The following is an 18,312-nucleotide window of genomic DNA, read 5'->3' as shown; positions in this document are numbered from 1 at the left end:
AGAAACCTGTTGCCTGGTTCAGAGCTAGAGAGAGACAGGCAGCAGAAACCTGTTAGAGAGAGCTAGAGAGAGACAGGCAGCAGAAACCGGTTGCCTGGTTCAGAGCTAGAGAGAGAGACAGGCAGCAAAAACCTGTAGCCTGGTTCAGAGCTAGAGAGAGACAGGCAGCAGAAACCGGTTGCCTGGTTCAGAGCTAGAGAGAGACAGGCAGCAGAAACCTGTTAGAGAGAGCTAGAGAGAGACAGGCAGCAGAAACCTGCTAGAGAGAGACAGGCAGCAGAAACCTGTTGCCTGGTTCAGAGCTAGAGAGAGACAGGCAGCAGAAACCTGTTAGAGAGAGCTAGAGAGAGACAGGCAGCAGAAACCTGTAGCCTGGTTCAGAGCTAGAGAGAGACAGGCAGCAGAAACCGGTTGCCTGGTTCAGAGCTAGAGAGAGACAGGCAGCAGAAACCTGTTAGAGAGAGCTAGAGAGAGACAGGCAGCAGAAACCTGCTAGAGAGAGACAGGCAGCAGAAACCTGTTGCCTGGTTCAGAGCTAGAGAGAGACAGGCAGCAGAAACCTGTTAGAGAGAGCTAGAGAGAGACAGGCAGCAGAAACCTGTAGCCTGGTTCAGAGCTAGAGAGAGACAGGCAGCAGAAACCTGTTGCCTAGTTCAGAGCTAGAGAGAGACAGGCAGGAGAAACCTGTTGCCTAGTTCAGAGCTAGAGAGAGACAGGCAGCAGAAACCTGTTAGAGAGAGCTAGAGAGAGACAGGCAGCAGAAACCTGTTGCCTAGTTCAGACCGAGAGAGAGACAGGCAGCAGAAACCTGTTGCCTGGTTCAGAGCTAGAGAGAGAGACAGGCAGCAGAAACCTGTTGCTTGGTTCAGAGCTAGAGAGAGACAGGCAGCAGAAACCTGTAGCCTGGTTCAGAGCTAGAGAGAGACAGGCAGCAGACACCTGTAGCCTGGTTGAGAGCTAGAGAGAGAGACAGGCAGCAGAAACATGTAGCCTGGTTCAGAGCTAGAGAGAGACAGGCAGCAGAAACCTGTTGCCTGGTTCAGAGCTAGAGAGAGACAGGCAGCAGAAACCTGTTGCCTAGTTCAGAGCTAGAGAGAGAGACAGGCAGCAGAAACCTGTAGCCTGGTTCAGAGCTAGAGAGAGAGACAGGCAGCAGAAACCTGTAGCCTGGTTCAGAGCTAGAGAGAGAGACAGGCAGCAGAAACCTGTAGCCTGGTTCAGAGCTAGAGAGAGACAGGCAGCAGAAACCTGTTGCCTGGTTCAGAGCTAGAGAGAGACAGGCAGCAGAAACCTGTTGCCTAGTTCAGAGCTAGAGAGAGAGACAGGCAGCAGAAACCTGTAGCCTGGTTCAGAGCTAGAGAGAGAGACAGGCAGCAGAAACCTGTAGCCTGGTTCAGAGCTAGAGAGAGAGACAGGCAGCAGAAACCTGTTGCCTGGTTCAGAGCTAGAGAGAGACAGGCAGCAGAAACCTGTTGCTTGGTACAGGCTAGAGAGAGACAGGCAGCAGAAACCTGTTGCCTGGGTTCTCTCTCTGTGATGTTCCCAACACAACTACCCAGTGACCTGGAAAAACTGCTGCTCAGCGTAAAGATAAAAGCCCTTCTGGAACATAATGATCCGTGTTTGTTTTTCCCTGGTCCCTTCTGTTCTGTGTGTTTGGTTCCTGGGTAACCAGACATGACACATTCACGTAGTCTAATGGTTAGAACTCTATTGTAATCTATGTACCGACAATAGCATTTAGTTAGCTTCTGGTTAAATCCCCAAGACAGGTCTGTCAATGTATTGACTGATGTGCAAATGTAATGTGCTTTATATATTCACAAACATTAACCTCTGATGGAATTTAATTTGTATATATATATATATATATATTTTATGGAACCAACCTCACTTGATTTACCAAATACAACCAAAATATATTTTTATTTTTAATCCCAGCCCCCTCAGGCCTTTTGGTAGGCCGCCATTGTAAATAACAATTTGTTCTCAACTGACTTGCCTAGATAAATAAAGGTTCAATCAAAATAAAATAAGCGGTTTTCCTTTCTTTGAGGTATAGAAATGTATCTCTCAGTATAAAATAGCAGAATGCTGGAGAAAGCTTTTCTCAACAGGGTAAGATAAAATACCATGGTGCTGTTAGAGGCCGTTATGACTCATGAACCTTTTCTAGAATAATCCGTAGTAATGATCCTGTTATGGGTTAGGGTGAATCTGTGTGCATTGTGTTTAGGCATAGGGGACTGCCTCGGAGTGTATGAATGATTACACAAGGGTGAATAGGAGACATTTGTCAGGGTTATGATACGGTCAAGGTTAAGTTACTGTCCAACCGACTGGTTTCTGTGGGAAGCGAAGAGCTTTCTACATAGCAGTTGGGGAGAGAAGTGAGAACGATAAGATGCGGATACCATTCTGCTATCTGAAGGGAGAGCAGAGCCAGACAGCCATCTGGTCCAGCCTGTCCCAGCCTGCTGAGACATTCACCCCAGGTACTGTAGATAAAAACTGACTCTGTAGCTAGCGCTGTGCTATTCAGCTGAGGAATCCTGTTCTGGTCGTAGCTTTTCTCTGCGTCCGTATCCGAGTACCGTACCGGAGTAGAACCTAACAGTGTCAGACGATACGGTGTCTCGACTCAAGAGTTTTCATCCTGAGGGTCCCATAAAATGTAGCATAGATTTTTATCAAACAAAACTATTTTTATATTCAGATGTAGGAACTGGGTTCTACAGCTTAAACCCCTGATCTAGATGTGTGAAGGTTAATTTATTTTATGTAGGGAAGCTAATTATTCCTAATTTATGACATTCCTGAGAGTGTGTAAAACGTACAAAACTTATATTGGTAATAAAAAAATACATGTTCTCTATAGGGTCTGATCCTTTGAATGTTGGAAACTGATTGCCCAGGGTAACGTTGACTGTTGGAAACTGATTGCCCAGGGTAACGTTGACTGTTGGAAACTGATTGCCCAGGGTAACGTTGACTGTTGGAAACTGATTGCCCAGGGTAACGTTGACTGTTGGAAACTGATTGCCCAGGGTGCGTTGACTGTTGAAACTGATTGCCCAGGGTGCGTTGACTGTTGAAACTGATTGCCCAGGGTGCGTTGACTGTTGGAAACTGATTGCCCAGGGTGCGTTGACTGTTGGAAACTGATTGCCCAGGGTAACGTTGACTGTTGGAAACTGATTGCCCAGGGTGCGTTGACTGTTGGAAACTGATTGCCCAGGGTGCGTTGACTGTTGGAAACTGATTGCCCAGGGTAACGTTGACTGTTGGAAACTGATTGCCCAGGGTAACGTTGACTGTTGGAAACTGATTGCCCAGGGTAACGTTGACTGTTGGAAACTGATTGCCCAGGGTAACGTTGACTGTTGGAAACTGATTGCCCAGGGTAACGTTGACTGTTGGAAACTGATTGCCCAGGGTAACGTTGACTGTTGGAAACTGATTGCCCAGGGTAACGTTGACTGTTGGAAACTGATTGCCCAGGGTAACGTTGACAGTTCGGCATACCAAGATTGTTTTCAGAGCAATAAATTCCATTGAAAGAAACAGAAAAATGACAGACAAGTCCATAATTAGGCTGAGGCTACTTTTACTAGACATCTGCAATCACAGGGTGACAAAGTGGAGAAGTTAACAAAAAGTTGAGGGCACCACAGTGTTACAGACAAGTACAAATGTAAAAAAAGTTGTTTTTTTTATATATATTTTGTTCATAGATTAAAACTTTTAAAAAACGGGATACAAAATAAAACCAACGATCATTGTCAGCCTGTCCTACTAAGACAAAAAAAAAAAGAAAGGCTATGTTCCAATATCCATACTACCTAGTATGAAGCAATGTAACAGGCATACATTCTATGTAGTGTGGAGGATGGAACAGAATCAAGGGTTTAGGGAATGAGGACGCAGCCTCGGTCTCCTAGCGTTTATCCCATCTCTCAGGATGGGGGTGAACTCCCCGGCTGGGACGTCCCGGCTTTGCTGCCCTCGCTGACCTGCCTCTTCATCACCATCTCCCTGGCAACGCAGGTCACCTGGCCGTTGGTCACAGTCATGGCCGCCGCCCTGGAAGAGAGAGGTAGAGTGTGAGCGCAAAGCAAAACGGGGAGATGGTAAGTGTGTCCTGCGTGGCTCAGTTGGTAAGACTGTAGCACTAACAATGCAAAAGGTCACTGGTTCAATTCCCAGGGATGGAGGACAGGTTGAGTGTGATGCAAGGAGGAGTCGTTTAGAGAGAGAGAGGTTGAGTTTGAGAACAAGGAGTCGTTTAGAGAGAGAGAGGTTGAGTTTGAGAACAAGGAGGAGTTTAGAGAGAGAGAGAGAGGTTGAGTGTGAGAACAAGGAGTCGTCGTTTAGAGAGAGGTAGTGTGAGAACAAGGAGGAGTCGTTTAGAGAGAGAGAGAGGTAGAGTGTGAGAACAAGGAAAAATGCCATTGTAATGCAGCAGGGAGCACCTTGCTTAATGTTGTAGATGAAATTGCCATGAGGATTATGCCCTTAGCGTGTCAGAAAGCTGCCTGTCATAGTAGGGGACCCAGGAGGAAGTATTCATCAAGCAAGACAATGCCCTAATAAGGGTTTGGAAATGTCAGCTAATGAGTTGACTACTAGTTGAAGTTGTTTCACAACACTTTTAAATAGCTGGTTTTTGCTTGTGTGCAAATTTTGCTAGCATTCTGGTAAGACGCCCTATGGGACTTAGCGGGGTTTTGCTAGCATTCTGGTAAGACGCCCTATTGGGACTTAGCATTTTTGTTGTTGTGGTTGTTCCCCCTTGTGTACTAAGCCAGAAATACCATAAATCCCAGCGTGAGAGAAGGACAGTGTAAGGACATGACCATCTGAATAACGATCCTACAAGGCTGTAGGCTACACGTGAATATGCAAACCCTGCTACGCCTACATTTGTGTGAAATTACAGATGCTCATTCTGTTTTTATTTTATTTGTTTGATATTAATAAGCCTGTATTCTAGAAGGCCTGTATTCTAGAAGGCCTGTATTCTAGAAGGCCTGTATTCTAGAAGGCCTGTATTCTAGAAGGCCTGTATTCTAGAACACCTCTACTGACCAAATGAGTCTGTATAAATGTAAGCACGTGCATTATGGGACTATGTAACTTAAGATAAGCACCTTTCTCTTTAAAAGCCAATAAAAACAGCCCAACCAAGAATCTGTTGGTCCCCCCCCACACTTATGAACACTTGCAATCTCACCTTTACAAGAGTAGCTATCAGGAAGGTTATAGTCACCTCACCAATCAGTGTGAGGGCGGGGTTAACGGTTTGCTGAGCCAAGCATAGGTGTGGGAGGAGCTATGAATGGACATTTCTCCATTGAAAGTCTAAGGCCATTGAAATGCATTGAAATAGTACCAAAAAGGTGGGCAGAAGGAAATAAAAATCGAAATTTCTCCGTCTCAAATTCCAGTTAACTCCTAAAAATGACTTTCCCCATCTCAAGAAATGTCCATTTGTTATTCCCGAGTCCACCCGGTGTCATTTTGCCAACATTTTCCTTAAACTTACTTCTGCTTGGCCTCCTCCGTCAGAGTGGTCATTCCTGGCTGGTTCTGCTTCCCAAAGAAGAAGCTGGACCACCAATGTCCAGAGTCTTGTTTGGGTAGACCTGAGAAACAAGATTAACAACTAGGTCAAACACATATAAAATGACTAAACATAAGACAATTGCCAATATAATAGCCCCAGCATAATGCATAAGAGGTTGTCATGGATATACAGTAACCCGATGACCTGAAAATTCTATCACGCTCGGTAGCCACGATTTGAAATTATTTCTATAACATGCCCTGATAAAAATAACTACCCTAAAAAAAAGAAATATAATACATTTTTTAAAAACATTTTTTAAAATCGAATTAGCTACACATGGCAGTTGGTTCAGTAAAAAAAAAAAAAAAAAAAAAAAACTCCCCTTCACTGGTCTTCCTCGCTCTGTCTAACTTGAGCCCTCGCTATTCATGGGTTGGGCGTTTCGTCACAATAAGAGTTTTGAATGTTTGTTTTGGACGGATGCCCCCGACTGAGCCTTCTACTCAATGCATCATCAATGAGCGCCGATGAAGATTTCAAAAGATGCATTACAGTGGCTTGGAAATACAAGGACATTCAACAAGGAGGCAAATAATTATTTGGAAAACTCCCCCCCCTCGTCATTTTGACGTCACCAGATTGACTTTAGATGTAGCATCACGCTTGCTAGCATTGCCAGCTATTTTTGACGAAGCCTAGTGGTTAGAGCGTTGGACTAGTAACCGGAAGGTTGCAAGTTCAAACCCCCGAGCTGACAAGGTACAAATCTGTCGTTCTGCCCCTGAACAGGCAGTTAACCCACTGTTCCTAGGCAGTCATTGAAAATAAGAATTTGTTCTTAATTAACTGACTTGCCTAGTTAAATACAGATGAAACCATTTAAAAAAAAATAGAAATCCTCAAACTTTCATAGACCTACAGGCCAGGTACTTTATACATGTATACAATTAACAAAAAGGACAAACAATTCACACAATGAAAGTGCACAAATTAGTGAGAGACAGAGAGCATTCTGGAGAGACAGAGAGCATTCTGGAGAGACAGAGAGCATTCTGGAGAGACAGAGAGCATTCTGGAGAGACAGAGAGCATCCTGGAGAGACAGAGAGCATTCTGGAGAGACAGAGAGCATTCTGGAGAGACAGAGAGCATTCTGGAGAGACAGAGAGCATCCTGGAGAGACAGAGAGCATCCTGGAGAGCATTCTGGAGAGACAGAGAGCATCCTGGAGAGACAGAGAGCATCCTGGAGAGACAGAGAGCATCCTGGAGAGACAGAGAGCATCCTGGAGAGACAGAGAGCATTCTGGAGAGACAGAGAGCATCCTGGAGAGACAGAGCATCCTGGAGAGACAGAGAGCATCCTGGAGAGACAGAGAGCATCCTGGAGAGACAGAGAGCATTCTGGAGAGACAGAGAGCATTCTGGAGAGACAGAGAGCATTCTGGAGAGACAGAGCGAGATTAGGGACAAAATGTATGAAAATACTAAGCTGTAGTGTAGACCCCAATGTAATTCTCAACGGATCTGGTCCACCTCAGATCCGAATCAGGGATTGATTCCCCCCCCCAAAAAAAAGACCTGGTCCTGGTGGTGTCAGATGGGAATTTCACAGATTCAATTCGGTTAGGATCTCAATTCCAGGTCCAAGAACACCTGAACTGTCACATAACTCACTAAACGACCTTATCACTGTGGAAAGACTGCCTGCCATTCTCTGCTGCCTCAGGGGCACAGTGCCATGACATAACCAACTGACTGGCTCAACTCACAGCAAGGGAATCCTACAGTCACCAACCTTAAAAGGACTACCATGTAGTAAGACTGGGACTATACCAGTATCACCATACTCACACGGTCTCTACCCCACCAGTTTGGGTTAACTCCCAGTACCACAGTCCCTACCCCACCAGTTTGGGTTAACTCCCAGTACCACAGTCCCTACCCCACCAGTTTGGGTTAACTCCCAGTACCATAGTCCCTACCCCACCAGTTTGGGTTAACTCCCAGTACCACAGTCCCTACCCCACCAGTTTGTTAAGTCCCGGTACCACCCCTGAACAGTCCCTACCCCACCAGTTTGGGTTAACTCCCAGTACCACAGTCCCTACCCCACCAGTTTGGGAACGCCCATTACCACCCCTGAACACAGTCTCTACCCCACCAGTTTGGGTTAACTCAGCAGACACATTTCCCACCAGCACCCATATGCTTGCTTTGTGTACCTGGATGGTGTGGAATAACCTCCCCACTGTACTCTGAACTGCCACAGGAGCTGCTGCTGGAGGTGGAGCCGATGCGCCCTGGGGAAAGTTAAACCAATAGGATTGTTAGGTTTGTACAGGACAACTCATTCAGTACCTTTACAAGCCCATTCCAGACCTAGGCTATTGTCACAAGATCAATCCATTCTCCTGTCACTGTATCAGGATAAGGCTGGACAATACAACCCATTCATGACAAAGAGGTTTGATCCCCACAATTTCTGAGGTGCAGTTAACTCTAATGATCTTATCCTCTGCAGCAGAGGTAACTCTGAGTCTTCCTTTCCTGTGGCAGTCCTCATGGGAGCCAGTTTCATCATAGAGCTTGATGGTTTTTGCGACTGCATTTTGAAGAAACTTTCAAAGTTCTTGAATTTTTCCAGATTGATTGATCTTCATGTCTTAAAGTAATGATGGACTGTTGTTCCTCTTTGCTTATTTGAGCTGTTCTTGCCATAATATGGACTTGGTCTTTACCAAATAGGGATATCTTTTGTATAGCACCCCTACCTTGTCACAACACAACTGATTGGCTCAAAAGCATTAAGGAAAGAAATTCCACAAATTAACTTTTAAACAAAGCACACCTGTTAAATGAAATGCATTCCAGGTGACTACCTCATGAAGCTGGTTGAGAGAATGCCAAGAGTGTGCAAAGCTGTCATCAAGGTAAAGGGTGGCTTACTTTGAAGAATCTAAAATATATTTCGATTTGTTTAACACATTTTTGGTTACTACATGATTCCATATGAGTTATTTCATAGTTTGATGTCTTCACTATTATTCTACAATGTAGAAAATATATATATTTTTTAAATAAATAAAACTGTAGGTGTATCCAAACTTTTGACTGAGTCTTACTTGCGTGACTGTTTTCAAATGCTTCCAAAGACAAAGGAAAAAACACTGATGAAGCTTGATTAAGTTAGGGGCCCGAGGGCTTCGTTTGTAAAGACATGTCCCGACCCGAGAGTTACTCACTTCGGTAGTAGTCGTTGGTAGCAACGAGAGAACCACCTGCGTTGATCGCTGCCATTCTTCAGATCTAGTTGAATATTGCGTTAAGATAGAAACCCTGGAAGAAAGGGAGACTAGAAGTCAAACGTTTGTACAAAGCCAGACATTATAAGCACAAGTTTATTTTTTTGCAGTTCTTCAGAATGCATGGCTGGCTAAGTACATATAGTAACACCTCCCGCACTTATCAACATTGAAGCAAGCATTACTGGCAAGGCTGTCTCAAACTGTTAGTGTGTAAGCTACCATCTGTTCTGTGACATTAATGTAGGCATCTGATACTACTAAACACAAATGACATGGTATTTTTTAACTGGTCTAGGAACAGTGGGTTAACTGGTCTAGGAACCGTGGGTTAACTGGTCTAGGAACCGTGGGTTAACTGGTCTAGGAACCGTGGGTTAACTGGTCTAGGAACCGTGGGTTAACTGGTCTAGGAACCGTGGGTTAACTGGTCTAGGAACAGTGGGTTAACTGGTCTAGGAACCGTGGGTTAACTGGTCTAGGAACCGTGGGTTAACTGGTCTAGGAACCGTGGGTTAACTGGTCTAGGAACCGTGGGTTAACTGGTCTAGGAACAGTGGGTTAACTGCCTTGTTCAGGAGAAGAAGGTGGTCAGCTCCGGGATTCGGCCCAATTAACCTTTCGGTTACCGGACGAACGGTCTAACCACCCAAAGGTATAACTACTCTCGACCCAAAATTACAATATCTTAGTCATGTGGGTGTACTAAACTCAGGGACCATGACCTAAACCTAACCTAACCATGACCTAACCTAACCATGACCTAAACCTAACCATGACCAAAACCAAACCCTAATCCAAACCGTGTGGTACATAACTAGCTAGTAACGTTAGATAGCTAGCAAGGTGTAGTTAGGCGCCTAGCTAACTTACAATGTTCCCATTCTTTAACAAAAAACGTGAACGAAAATGACAATCTTGAGTTTAGAAACATAACATATGTTGGTCTGTTGTTGAAGGAAAAAGCCAACTCGACTAAACGTTACCTAGAATAACATGTTGTCCATTTGGGACGAAAGACCTTAAAAAAAAAAAAATTGTCGAGATAAAAATGTCAAAAAGCAAATCTTCCTTGGTAATGTTGGCAAACAATAACATGAAAGTCCGTTTAGCTGCAAACAAATTACAAGAAAGAAAGAAAGAAAGAAAAAAGATCCGAGTCGGTAAGACTGAAATCACGATGACTTCGTGCTATTATCAAAATGTCCAAAACAACAAAACACAATGTTATAATGACCGAGAGCATCATTAGCATTAGCTAACTAACTTAGCATCACTGTATTCATCATTAAAATGCAGTTTAAAACCAAATTCTCACCTTTCTTTTGTTTGTTACCCAAGAGACGAGCTGATGTTAAACAGCACCCAAGTCAATCTGCGAGACGAGTAAAGGAGTTAACGCTTGGACGACGGGGCCCATTTATAAAATAGATTTTGTTTGGGGTAAAATAAAACAAAACCCTCTATAACGACCCTGTAATAAGTAGTGAAATATATTCGCAGTAAATGTTCGTTTTTTTTTGTTGTTGCCAGAATGAAGGATTGGCGAGTGGTTTTATACTACGAGGAAGACACTCGGATGTTGGTCAGACAAGGAGGGGTTTGATTTTCATTCGTGCACGACGTGCAAGTGGGTTGACAAGAGTGTGTTTGCTCAGAAAAAAACCGGTTTATAAAACTATTTATAAATGATAGTAAATAAATACATATTTATCTGTCAACAATTGTCAAAAAAAATATATATATACATATTTATCTGTCAACAATTGTAAAACAATATATACATATTTATATGTAAACAATTGTAAAAAATATATATACATATTTATCTGTCAACAATTGTAAAACAATATGTACATTTTTATCTATCAACAATTATTATATTTACGAAATCGTTTCCAACACCGACAAAACTATGACTTCCCTGGTGGTCTAGTGGTTAGGATTCGGCGCTCTCACCGCCGCGGCCCGGGTTCGATTCCCGGTCAGGGAACAACTGTTTTATCAATAGATCTCATATCAACAGACCTTAGTAGAGTTTCACGTCCTCTTCAAATCAAATCAAAATATTATTGGTCACGTGCACGTGTTTAAGCAATGTATGCGGGTGTTACTAAATGCTTGTGTTTCTAACTACAACAGAGCAGTAATATGTAACAATTTCACAATATACACATCTAAGTAAAGGAATGATGAATTAAGAATGTAATAAATATATGGATGAGCAATGTCAAAGCGGCATTGACTAAGATACAGTAGAATAGAATAGAATACAGTATATACATATGAGTATGATGTAAACATTATTAAAGCAACTGGTGGTAGAGGTTTTTCAGTCTCTCGGTCCCAGCTTTGATGCACCTGTACTGACCTCGCCTTCTAGAGGATAGCGGGGTGAACAGGCAGTGGCTCGGGTGGTTGTTGTCCTTGATGATCTTTTTGGCCTTCCTGTGACATCCGGTGGTGTAGGTGTCCTGGAGGGCAGGTAGTTTGCCCCTGGTGATGTGTTGGGCAGACTGCACCACCCTCTGGAGAGCCCTGCGGTTGCGGCCGGGGGCAGTTGCTGTACCAGGCGGTGATACAGCCCGACAGGATGCTCTCAATTGAACATCTGTAAAAGTTTGTGAGGGTTATAGGTGCCAAGCCAAATTTCTTCAGCCTCCTGAGGTTGAAGAGGCGCTGTTGTGCCTTCTTCGCCACACTGTCTGTGTGAGTGGAAACATTTCAGTTTGTCGGTGATGTGTACGGTGAGGAACTTGAAACTCCACTGCTGTCCCGTTGACGTGGAAGGGGGGGGGTCCACGATCATCTCCTTTGTGTTGTTGATGATGTTGAGTGAGAGGTTATTTTCCTTGCACCACACTCCCAGAGCTCTTCTAGTTATAACAGGTCTGTTCAGGGTATAAATGCAGAACGTTCATTGTTCGGCTACGTTAAGGTCTGTGTATTTTATGGTGTTTATTTAGGCTTTGTGGGGATTGGTATTTGTTACTTTACCAAGACATTTAACTTACCCTTTAGCTGTAACACAAATATATTATAGATCACCACAAAAGCGCCCAAGGAAACAATGTACACCCATATCTTACCGAAGTAAAGAATTATGTGTGTGAATGGCTCGTTTTGATCTCTGGGTGTCAATAATAAGACATGAGAAACTGCAACGTGTTTGTCTATGGAGATTGCATGGACGTGTGCTCGATTTGATACATCTGTCAGCAACGGGTGTGGCTGAAGTAGCCGAATCCACACATTTTTGTACAGTATATATATATATAGTGTATGCCGGTAAAGAAAGTTATATTTGTGGGGGAATTTTCCAGATGCCTCTTCAACCTCAGGAGGCTGAATAAATTTGGCTTGTCACAATTGAAAGCATCCTGTCGGGCTGTATCACCGCCTGGTACGACAACTGCATCACCTGTAACCGCAGGGCTCTCCAGAGGATGTTGTGGTCTTCCCAACGCATCACCGGGGGCAAACTACCTGCCCTCCAGGACAACTACACCACCCGATGTCACAGGAAGGACAAAAATATAATCAAGGACAACAACAACCCGAGCCACTGCCTGTTCACCCTGCTATAACCCAGAAGGCGAGGTCAGTACAGGTGCATCAAAGCTGAGACCGAGAGACTGAAAAACAGATTTTATCTCAAGGCCATCAGGCTGTTGAATAGCAATCCCTAGCCGGCCACCACCCGGTTACTCAACCCTGCTGCCCTGTACACAGTGGGCTCCAAATTCACTGGCACCCCTGACTGGCAATGCACAAACAACATTAAAAAAATATAATACTTAAAAAAATAAAGAAATAATAGAATTACAGAGAAACTCAAAATACCAACATGTGAGAAATACTGTACTTTATTAATGTTTCAATGGAGCCAACCAAAAATATACAATTATTTAATACAAAAATACATTTAACCAAAATCAAGGTTTCATCATAATTATTGGCACTCCTCATTTAGTACTTAGTGCCACCACCTCTGGCAAGGATAACAGCATGGAGTCTTTTCCTGTGATGTTTGACCAGGTTCAGGAACACATCTGGAGGGATTATGGACCATTCCTCTATGCAGATCCTTTCAAGATCCTTCACATTCTTGGGTTTGTGCTTATCAACTGCCCTCTTCCACTCAGCCCACAGGTTTTCCATTGGATTGAGGTCCGGCCACTGAGATGGCCATGGCAGAACATTGATTTTGTCATCATCGAACCATTTCTGTGTGGATCTTGAGGTATGTTTCGGGTCATTGTCTTGTTGGAAAGTCCACCTACGGCCAAGTCCCAGCCTTCTGACAGAGGCAACAAGATCGTGATCCAAAATTGCCTGATACTTGGTGGAATTCATTATGCCAGCAATCTGAACCAGTGTCCCTGGACCTCTGGAATTAAAACAGCCCCAAAACATCACTGACCCACCACCAAGGAGAGGTGCCTCTCCTGGTATGTATCTCTGTTTCACCGTGGGTATGAGGTGCCTCTCCTGGTATGTATCTCTGTTTCACCGTGGGTATGAGGTGTCTCTCCTGGTATCCATCTCTGTTTCACCGTGGGTATGAGGTGCCTCTCCTGGTATCTCTGTTTCACCGTGGGTATGAGGTGCCTCTTCTTGTATCTCTGTTTCACCGTGGGTATGAGGTGCCTCTCCTGGTATGCATCTCTGTTTCACCGTGGGTATGAGGTGCCTCTCCTGGTATCTCTGTTTCACCGTGGGTATGAGGTGCCTCTCCTGGTATGCATCTCTGTTTCACCGTGGGTATGAGGTGCCTCTCCTGGTATGTATCTCTGTTTCACCGTGGGTATGAGGTGCCTCTCCTTGTATCTCTGTTTCACCGTGGGTATGAGGTGCCTCTCCTGGTATGTATCTCTGTTTCACCGTGGGTATGAGGTGCCTCTCCTGGTATGTATCTCTGTTTCACCGTGGGTATGAGGTGCCTCTCCTTGTATCTCTGTTTCACCGTGGGTATGAGGTGCCTCTCCTGGTATGTATCTCTGTTTCACCGTGGGTATGAGGTGCCTCTCCTGGTATGTATCTCTGTTTCACCGTGGGTATGAGGTGCCTCTCCTGGTATGCATCTCTGTTTCACCGTGGGTATGAGGTGTCTCTCCTGGTTTGTATCTCTGTTTCACCGTGGGTATGAGGTGCCTCTCCTTGTATGCATCTCTGTTTCACCGTGGGTATGAGGTGTCTCTCCTTGTATCTCTGTTTCACCGTGGGTATGAGGTGTCTCTCCTGGTATGCATCTCTGTTTCACCGTGGGTATGAGGTAACTCTCCTGGTATGTATCTCTGTTTCACCGTGGGTATGAGGTGCCTCTCCTGGTATGTATCTCTGTTTCACCGTGGGTATGAGGTGTCTCTCCTGGTATCCATCTCTGTTTCACCGTGGGTATGAGGTGCCTCTCCTGGTATCTCTGTTTCACCGTGGGTATGAGGTGCCTCTTCTTGTATCTCTGTTTCACCGTGGGTATGAGGTGCCTCTCCTGGTATGCATCTCTGTTTCACCGTGGGTATGAGGTGTCTCTCCTTGTATCTCTGTTTCACCGTGGGTATGAGGTGTCTCTCCTGGTATGTATCTCTGTTTCACGGTGGGTATGAGGTGTCTCTCCTTGTATCTCTGTTTCACCGTGGGTATGAGGTGTCTCTCCTTGTATCTCTGTTTCACCGTGGGTATGAGGTGTCTCTCCTGGTTTGTATCTCTGTTTCACCGTGGGTATGAGGTGCCTCTCCTTGTATGTATCTCTGTTTCACCGTGGGTATGAGGTGTCCCTCCTTGTATCTCTGTTTCACCGTGGGTATGAGGTGTCTCTCCTGGTATGCATCTCTGTTTCACCGTGGGTATGAGGTAACTCTCCTGGTATGTATCTCTGTTTCACCGTGGGTATGAGGTGCCTCTCCTGGTATGTATCTCTGTTTCACCGTGGGTATGAGGTGCCTCTCCTTGTATCTCTGTTTCACCGTGGGTATGAGGTGCCTCTCCTTGTATCTCTGTTTCACCGTGGGTATGAGGTGCCTCTCCTGGTATGTATCTCTGTTTCACCGTGGGTATGAGGTGCCTCTCCTGGTATGTATCTCTGTTTCACCGTGGGTATGAGGTGCCTCTCCTTGTATCTCTGTTTCACCGTGGGTATGAGGTGCCTCTCCTGGTATGTATCTCTGTTTCACCGTGGGTATGAGGTGCCTCTCCTGGTATGTATCTCTGTTTCACCGTGGGTATGAGGTGCCTCTCCTGGTATGCATCTCTGTTTCACCGTGGGTACGAGGTGCCTCTCCTGGTATCTCTGTTTCACCGTGGGTATGAGGTGCCTCTCCTGGTATGTATCTGTTTCACCGTGGGTATGAGGTGCCTCTCCTGGTATGTATCTGTTTCACCGTGGGTATGAGGTGCCTCTCCTGGTATGTATCTCTGTTTCGACGCCAAACATGCCGATGCTGTATCTGACCAAAACGTTCCATTTTGGTCTCATCGGACCAGAGCACCTTCTTCCAGTCATAATTTAAATGACGTTTGGTTCCAAGCGCTTGCGTCTGTGTCTTGGGGTCAGAAAGGGCTGGCAACCCTTCCAAAGAGCCTGTGGTTGTGGCTTCTAGTGTTTTTTAAAAAACCTGGTAACCCCAAGGCCCACAATTCTTTCACACTGATTTTGGGGTAGTTTGTTGCTTCTCTCACCATCCTCCTCCATATCCTGGGGTCAAAATGCATGTTTGTCCTCTTCCCGTGAGGTTTTCAACTGTTCTATATGTTTTGCATTTTTTAAATACTTGCCCTGGCAGTGCTCAGTGGTATATTCAATCGTTTGTTTATCTTCTTGTAGATTTATGAAGGTCTACGCCCATCTGTTTTCAACTGCCAGTTCCTTTGTCTTCATGGTGTTGGATGACAAAGGGATATTGCATGCGTGTTACCTCATTTTTATACCCTAGTGAAACAGGAAGTGATGAAATGGCTCAATATAGTTCTTTAAGACTTAAACTTAAAGAAGTGGAATTTAATTTCTCGTTTAAATTTTGGTAGATGTTATTTACAATAACCTTTAAGGGTGTCATTAATGGTGAAACCTTGAATTGGAGGACATTGATTTTTAATTAAATTGAATTATTAATGTGTCAATGGAACGAAACAAAGTACAGTATTTCTCAAGTTGGTATTTTGAGTTTTTCTATAATTATATTGTTTATATATATTGTTTAAAGTATGGTTTGTGCATTGCCAGTCAGAGGTGCCAGTAATTTTGGAGCCCACTGTACATAGACATGGAATCACTGGCCACTTTAATAATGGAACAGGCACTTTAATGTTTACATACTGTATTCTATTCAACTGTATTTTAGGCAATACCACTCCGACATCGCTCTCCTGAAATATTTCTTAATTCAATTCCGTTTACTTTTAGATTGTGCATTGTTAGATACAACTACACTGTTGGAGCTAGGAGCATTTAGTTAGATACTACTACACTGTTGGAGCTAGGAACACCAGCATTTAGTTAGATACTACTGCACTGTTGGAGCTAGGAACACCAGCATTTAGTTAGATACTACTGTACTGTTGGAGCTAGGAACATTTAGTTAGATACTACTACACTGTTGGAGCTAGGAACATTTAGTTAGATACTACTGCACTGTTGGAGCTAGGAACATTTAGTTAGATACTACTACACTGTTGGAGCTAGGAACATTTAGTTAGATACTACTACACTGTTGGAGCTAGGAACATTTAGTTAGATACTACTACACTGTTGGAGCTAGGAACACCAGCATTTAGTTAGATACTACTACACTGTTGGAGCCAGGAACATTTAGTTAGATACTACTACACTGTTGGAGCTAGGAACATTTAAGATACTACTGCACTGTTGGAGCCAGGAACATTTAGTTAGATACTACTACACTGTTGGAGCTAGGAGCATTTAGTTAGATACTACTACACTGTTGGAGCTAGGAACATTTAGTTAGATACTACTACACTGTTGGAGCTAGGAGCATTTAGTTAGATACTACTACACTGTTGGAGCTAGGAGCATTTAGTTAGATACTACTACACTGTTGGAGCCAGGAACATTTAGTTAGATACTACTGCACTGTTGGAGCTAGGAACATTTAGTTAGATACTACTACACTGTTGGAGCTAGGAACATTTAGTTAGATACTACTACACTGTTGGAGCTAGGAACACCAGCATTTAGTTAGATACTACTACACTGTTGGAGCCAGGAACATTTAGTTAGATACTACTACACTGTTGGAGCTAGGAACATTTAGTTAGATACTACTACACTGTTGGAGCTAGGAACATTTAGTTAGATATTACTACACTGTTGGAGCTAGGAACACCAGCATTTAGTTAGATACTACTGCACTGTTGGAGCCAGGAACATTTAGTTAGATACTACTGCACTGTTGGAGCTAGGAACATTTAGTTAGATACTACTACACTGTTGGAGCTAGGAACATTTAGTTAGATACTACTGCACTGTTGGAGCTAGGAACATTTAGTTAGATACTACTACACTGTTGGAGCTAGGAACATTTAGTTAGATACTACTACACTGTTGGAGCTAGGAACACCAGCATTTAGTTAGATACTACTGCACTGTTGGAGCTAGGAACATTTAGTTAGATATTACTGCACTGTTGGAGCTAGGAACACCAGCATTTAGTTAGATATTACTACACTGTTGGAGCTAGGAACATTTAGTTAGATACTACTGCACTGTTGGAGCTAGGAACATTTAGTTAGATACTACTACACTGTTGGAGCTAGGAACACAAGCATTTAGTTAGATACTACTACACTGTTGGAGCTAGAAACATTTAGTTAGATACTACTGCACTGTTGGAGCTAGGAACACAAGCATTTAGTTAGATACTACTACACTGTTGGAGCTAGGAACACCAGCATTTAGTTAGATACTACTGCACTGTTGGAGCTAGGAACATTTAGTTAGATACTACTACACTGTTGGAGCTAGGAACATTTAGTTAGATATTACTGCACTGTTGGAGCCAGGAACATTTAGTTAGATACTACTGCACTGTTGGAGCTAGGAACATTTAGTTAGATACCACTGCACTGTTGGAGCTAGGAACATTTAGTTAGATATTACTACACTGTTGGAGCTAGGAACATTTAGTTAGATACCACTGCACTGTTGGAGCTAGGAATGCAAGCATTTCACTACACCTACAATAACATCTGCTGAATATGTGCATGTGACCAATAACATTTTATTCCATTAAGTTACCATTGTTAAAACATTTTTGCCCAATGAATAGCGTTTAAATCAGCTTCTTGATATGCCACACCTGTCAGATGGATGGATTATCCTCTTGGCAAAGGAGAAACGCTCACTAACACAAGGATGTAAATGTAACGGATGTGAAACGGCTAGCTTAGTTAGCGGTGTGCGCTAAATAGCATTTCAATCGGTA

General features: G+C 43.8%; 1 protein-coding gene and 1 non-coding gene across 2 annotated transcripts; one reads left to right on the top strand and one right to left on the bottom strand.

Moving 5' to 3' along the window:
* Positions 1-3,590: 3,590 nt before the first annotated feature.
* Positions 3,591-10,435, bottom strand: ppdpfb (pancreatic progenitor cell differentiation and proliferation factor b). The gene is made up of 5 exons (XM_029652554.2): positions 10,191-10,435; positions 8,813-8,906; positions 7,793-7,870; positions 5,546-5,645; positions 3,591-4,083 (listed from the first exon to the last, which is right to left on the bottom strand). Exons 2-5 carry the CDS (start codon positions 8,865-8,867, stop codon positions 3,957-3,959), a joined length of 360 nt encoding a protein of 119 aa, XP_029508414.1. The 5' UTR covers positions 8,868-8,906; positions 10,191-10,435; the 3' UTR covers positions 3,591-3,956.
* Positions 10,436-10,793: 358 nt separating this feature from the next.
* Positions 10,794-10,865, top strand: trnae-cuc (transfer RNA glutamic acid (anticodon CUC)). The gene has a single exon. It is a non-coding gene; the product is annotated as a tRNA-Glu (tRNA).
* Positions 10,866-18,312: the final 7,447 nt, after the last annotated feature.

Source organism: Oncorhynchus nerka, linkage group LG20 (genome assembly GCF_034236695.1).
Source record: "Oncorhynchus nerka isolate Pitt River linkage group LG20, Oner_Uvic_2.0, whole genome shotgun sequence".
NCBI classification, from domain to species: Eukaryota; Metazoa; Chordata; class Actinopteri; order Salmoniformes; family Salmonidae; genus Oncorhynchus; species Oncorhynchus nerka.
The sequence above is the reverse complement of the archived record's forward strand: the minus strand, read 5'-3'. Positions and strand labels throughout refer to the sequence as shown.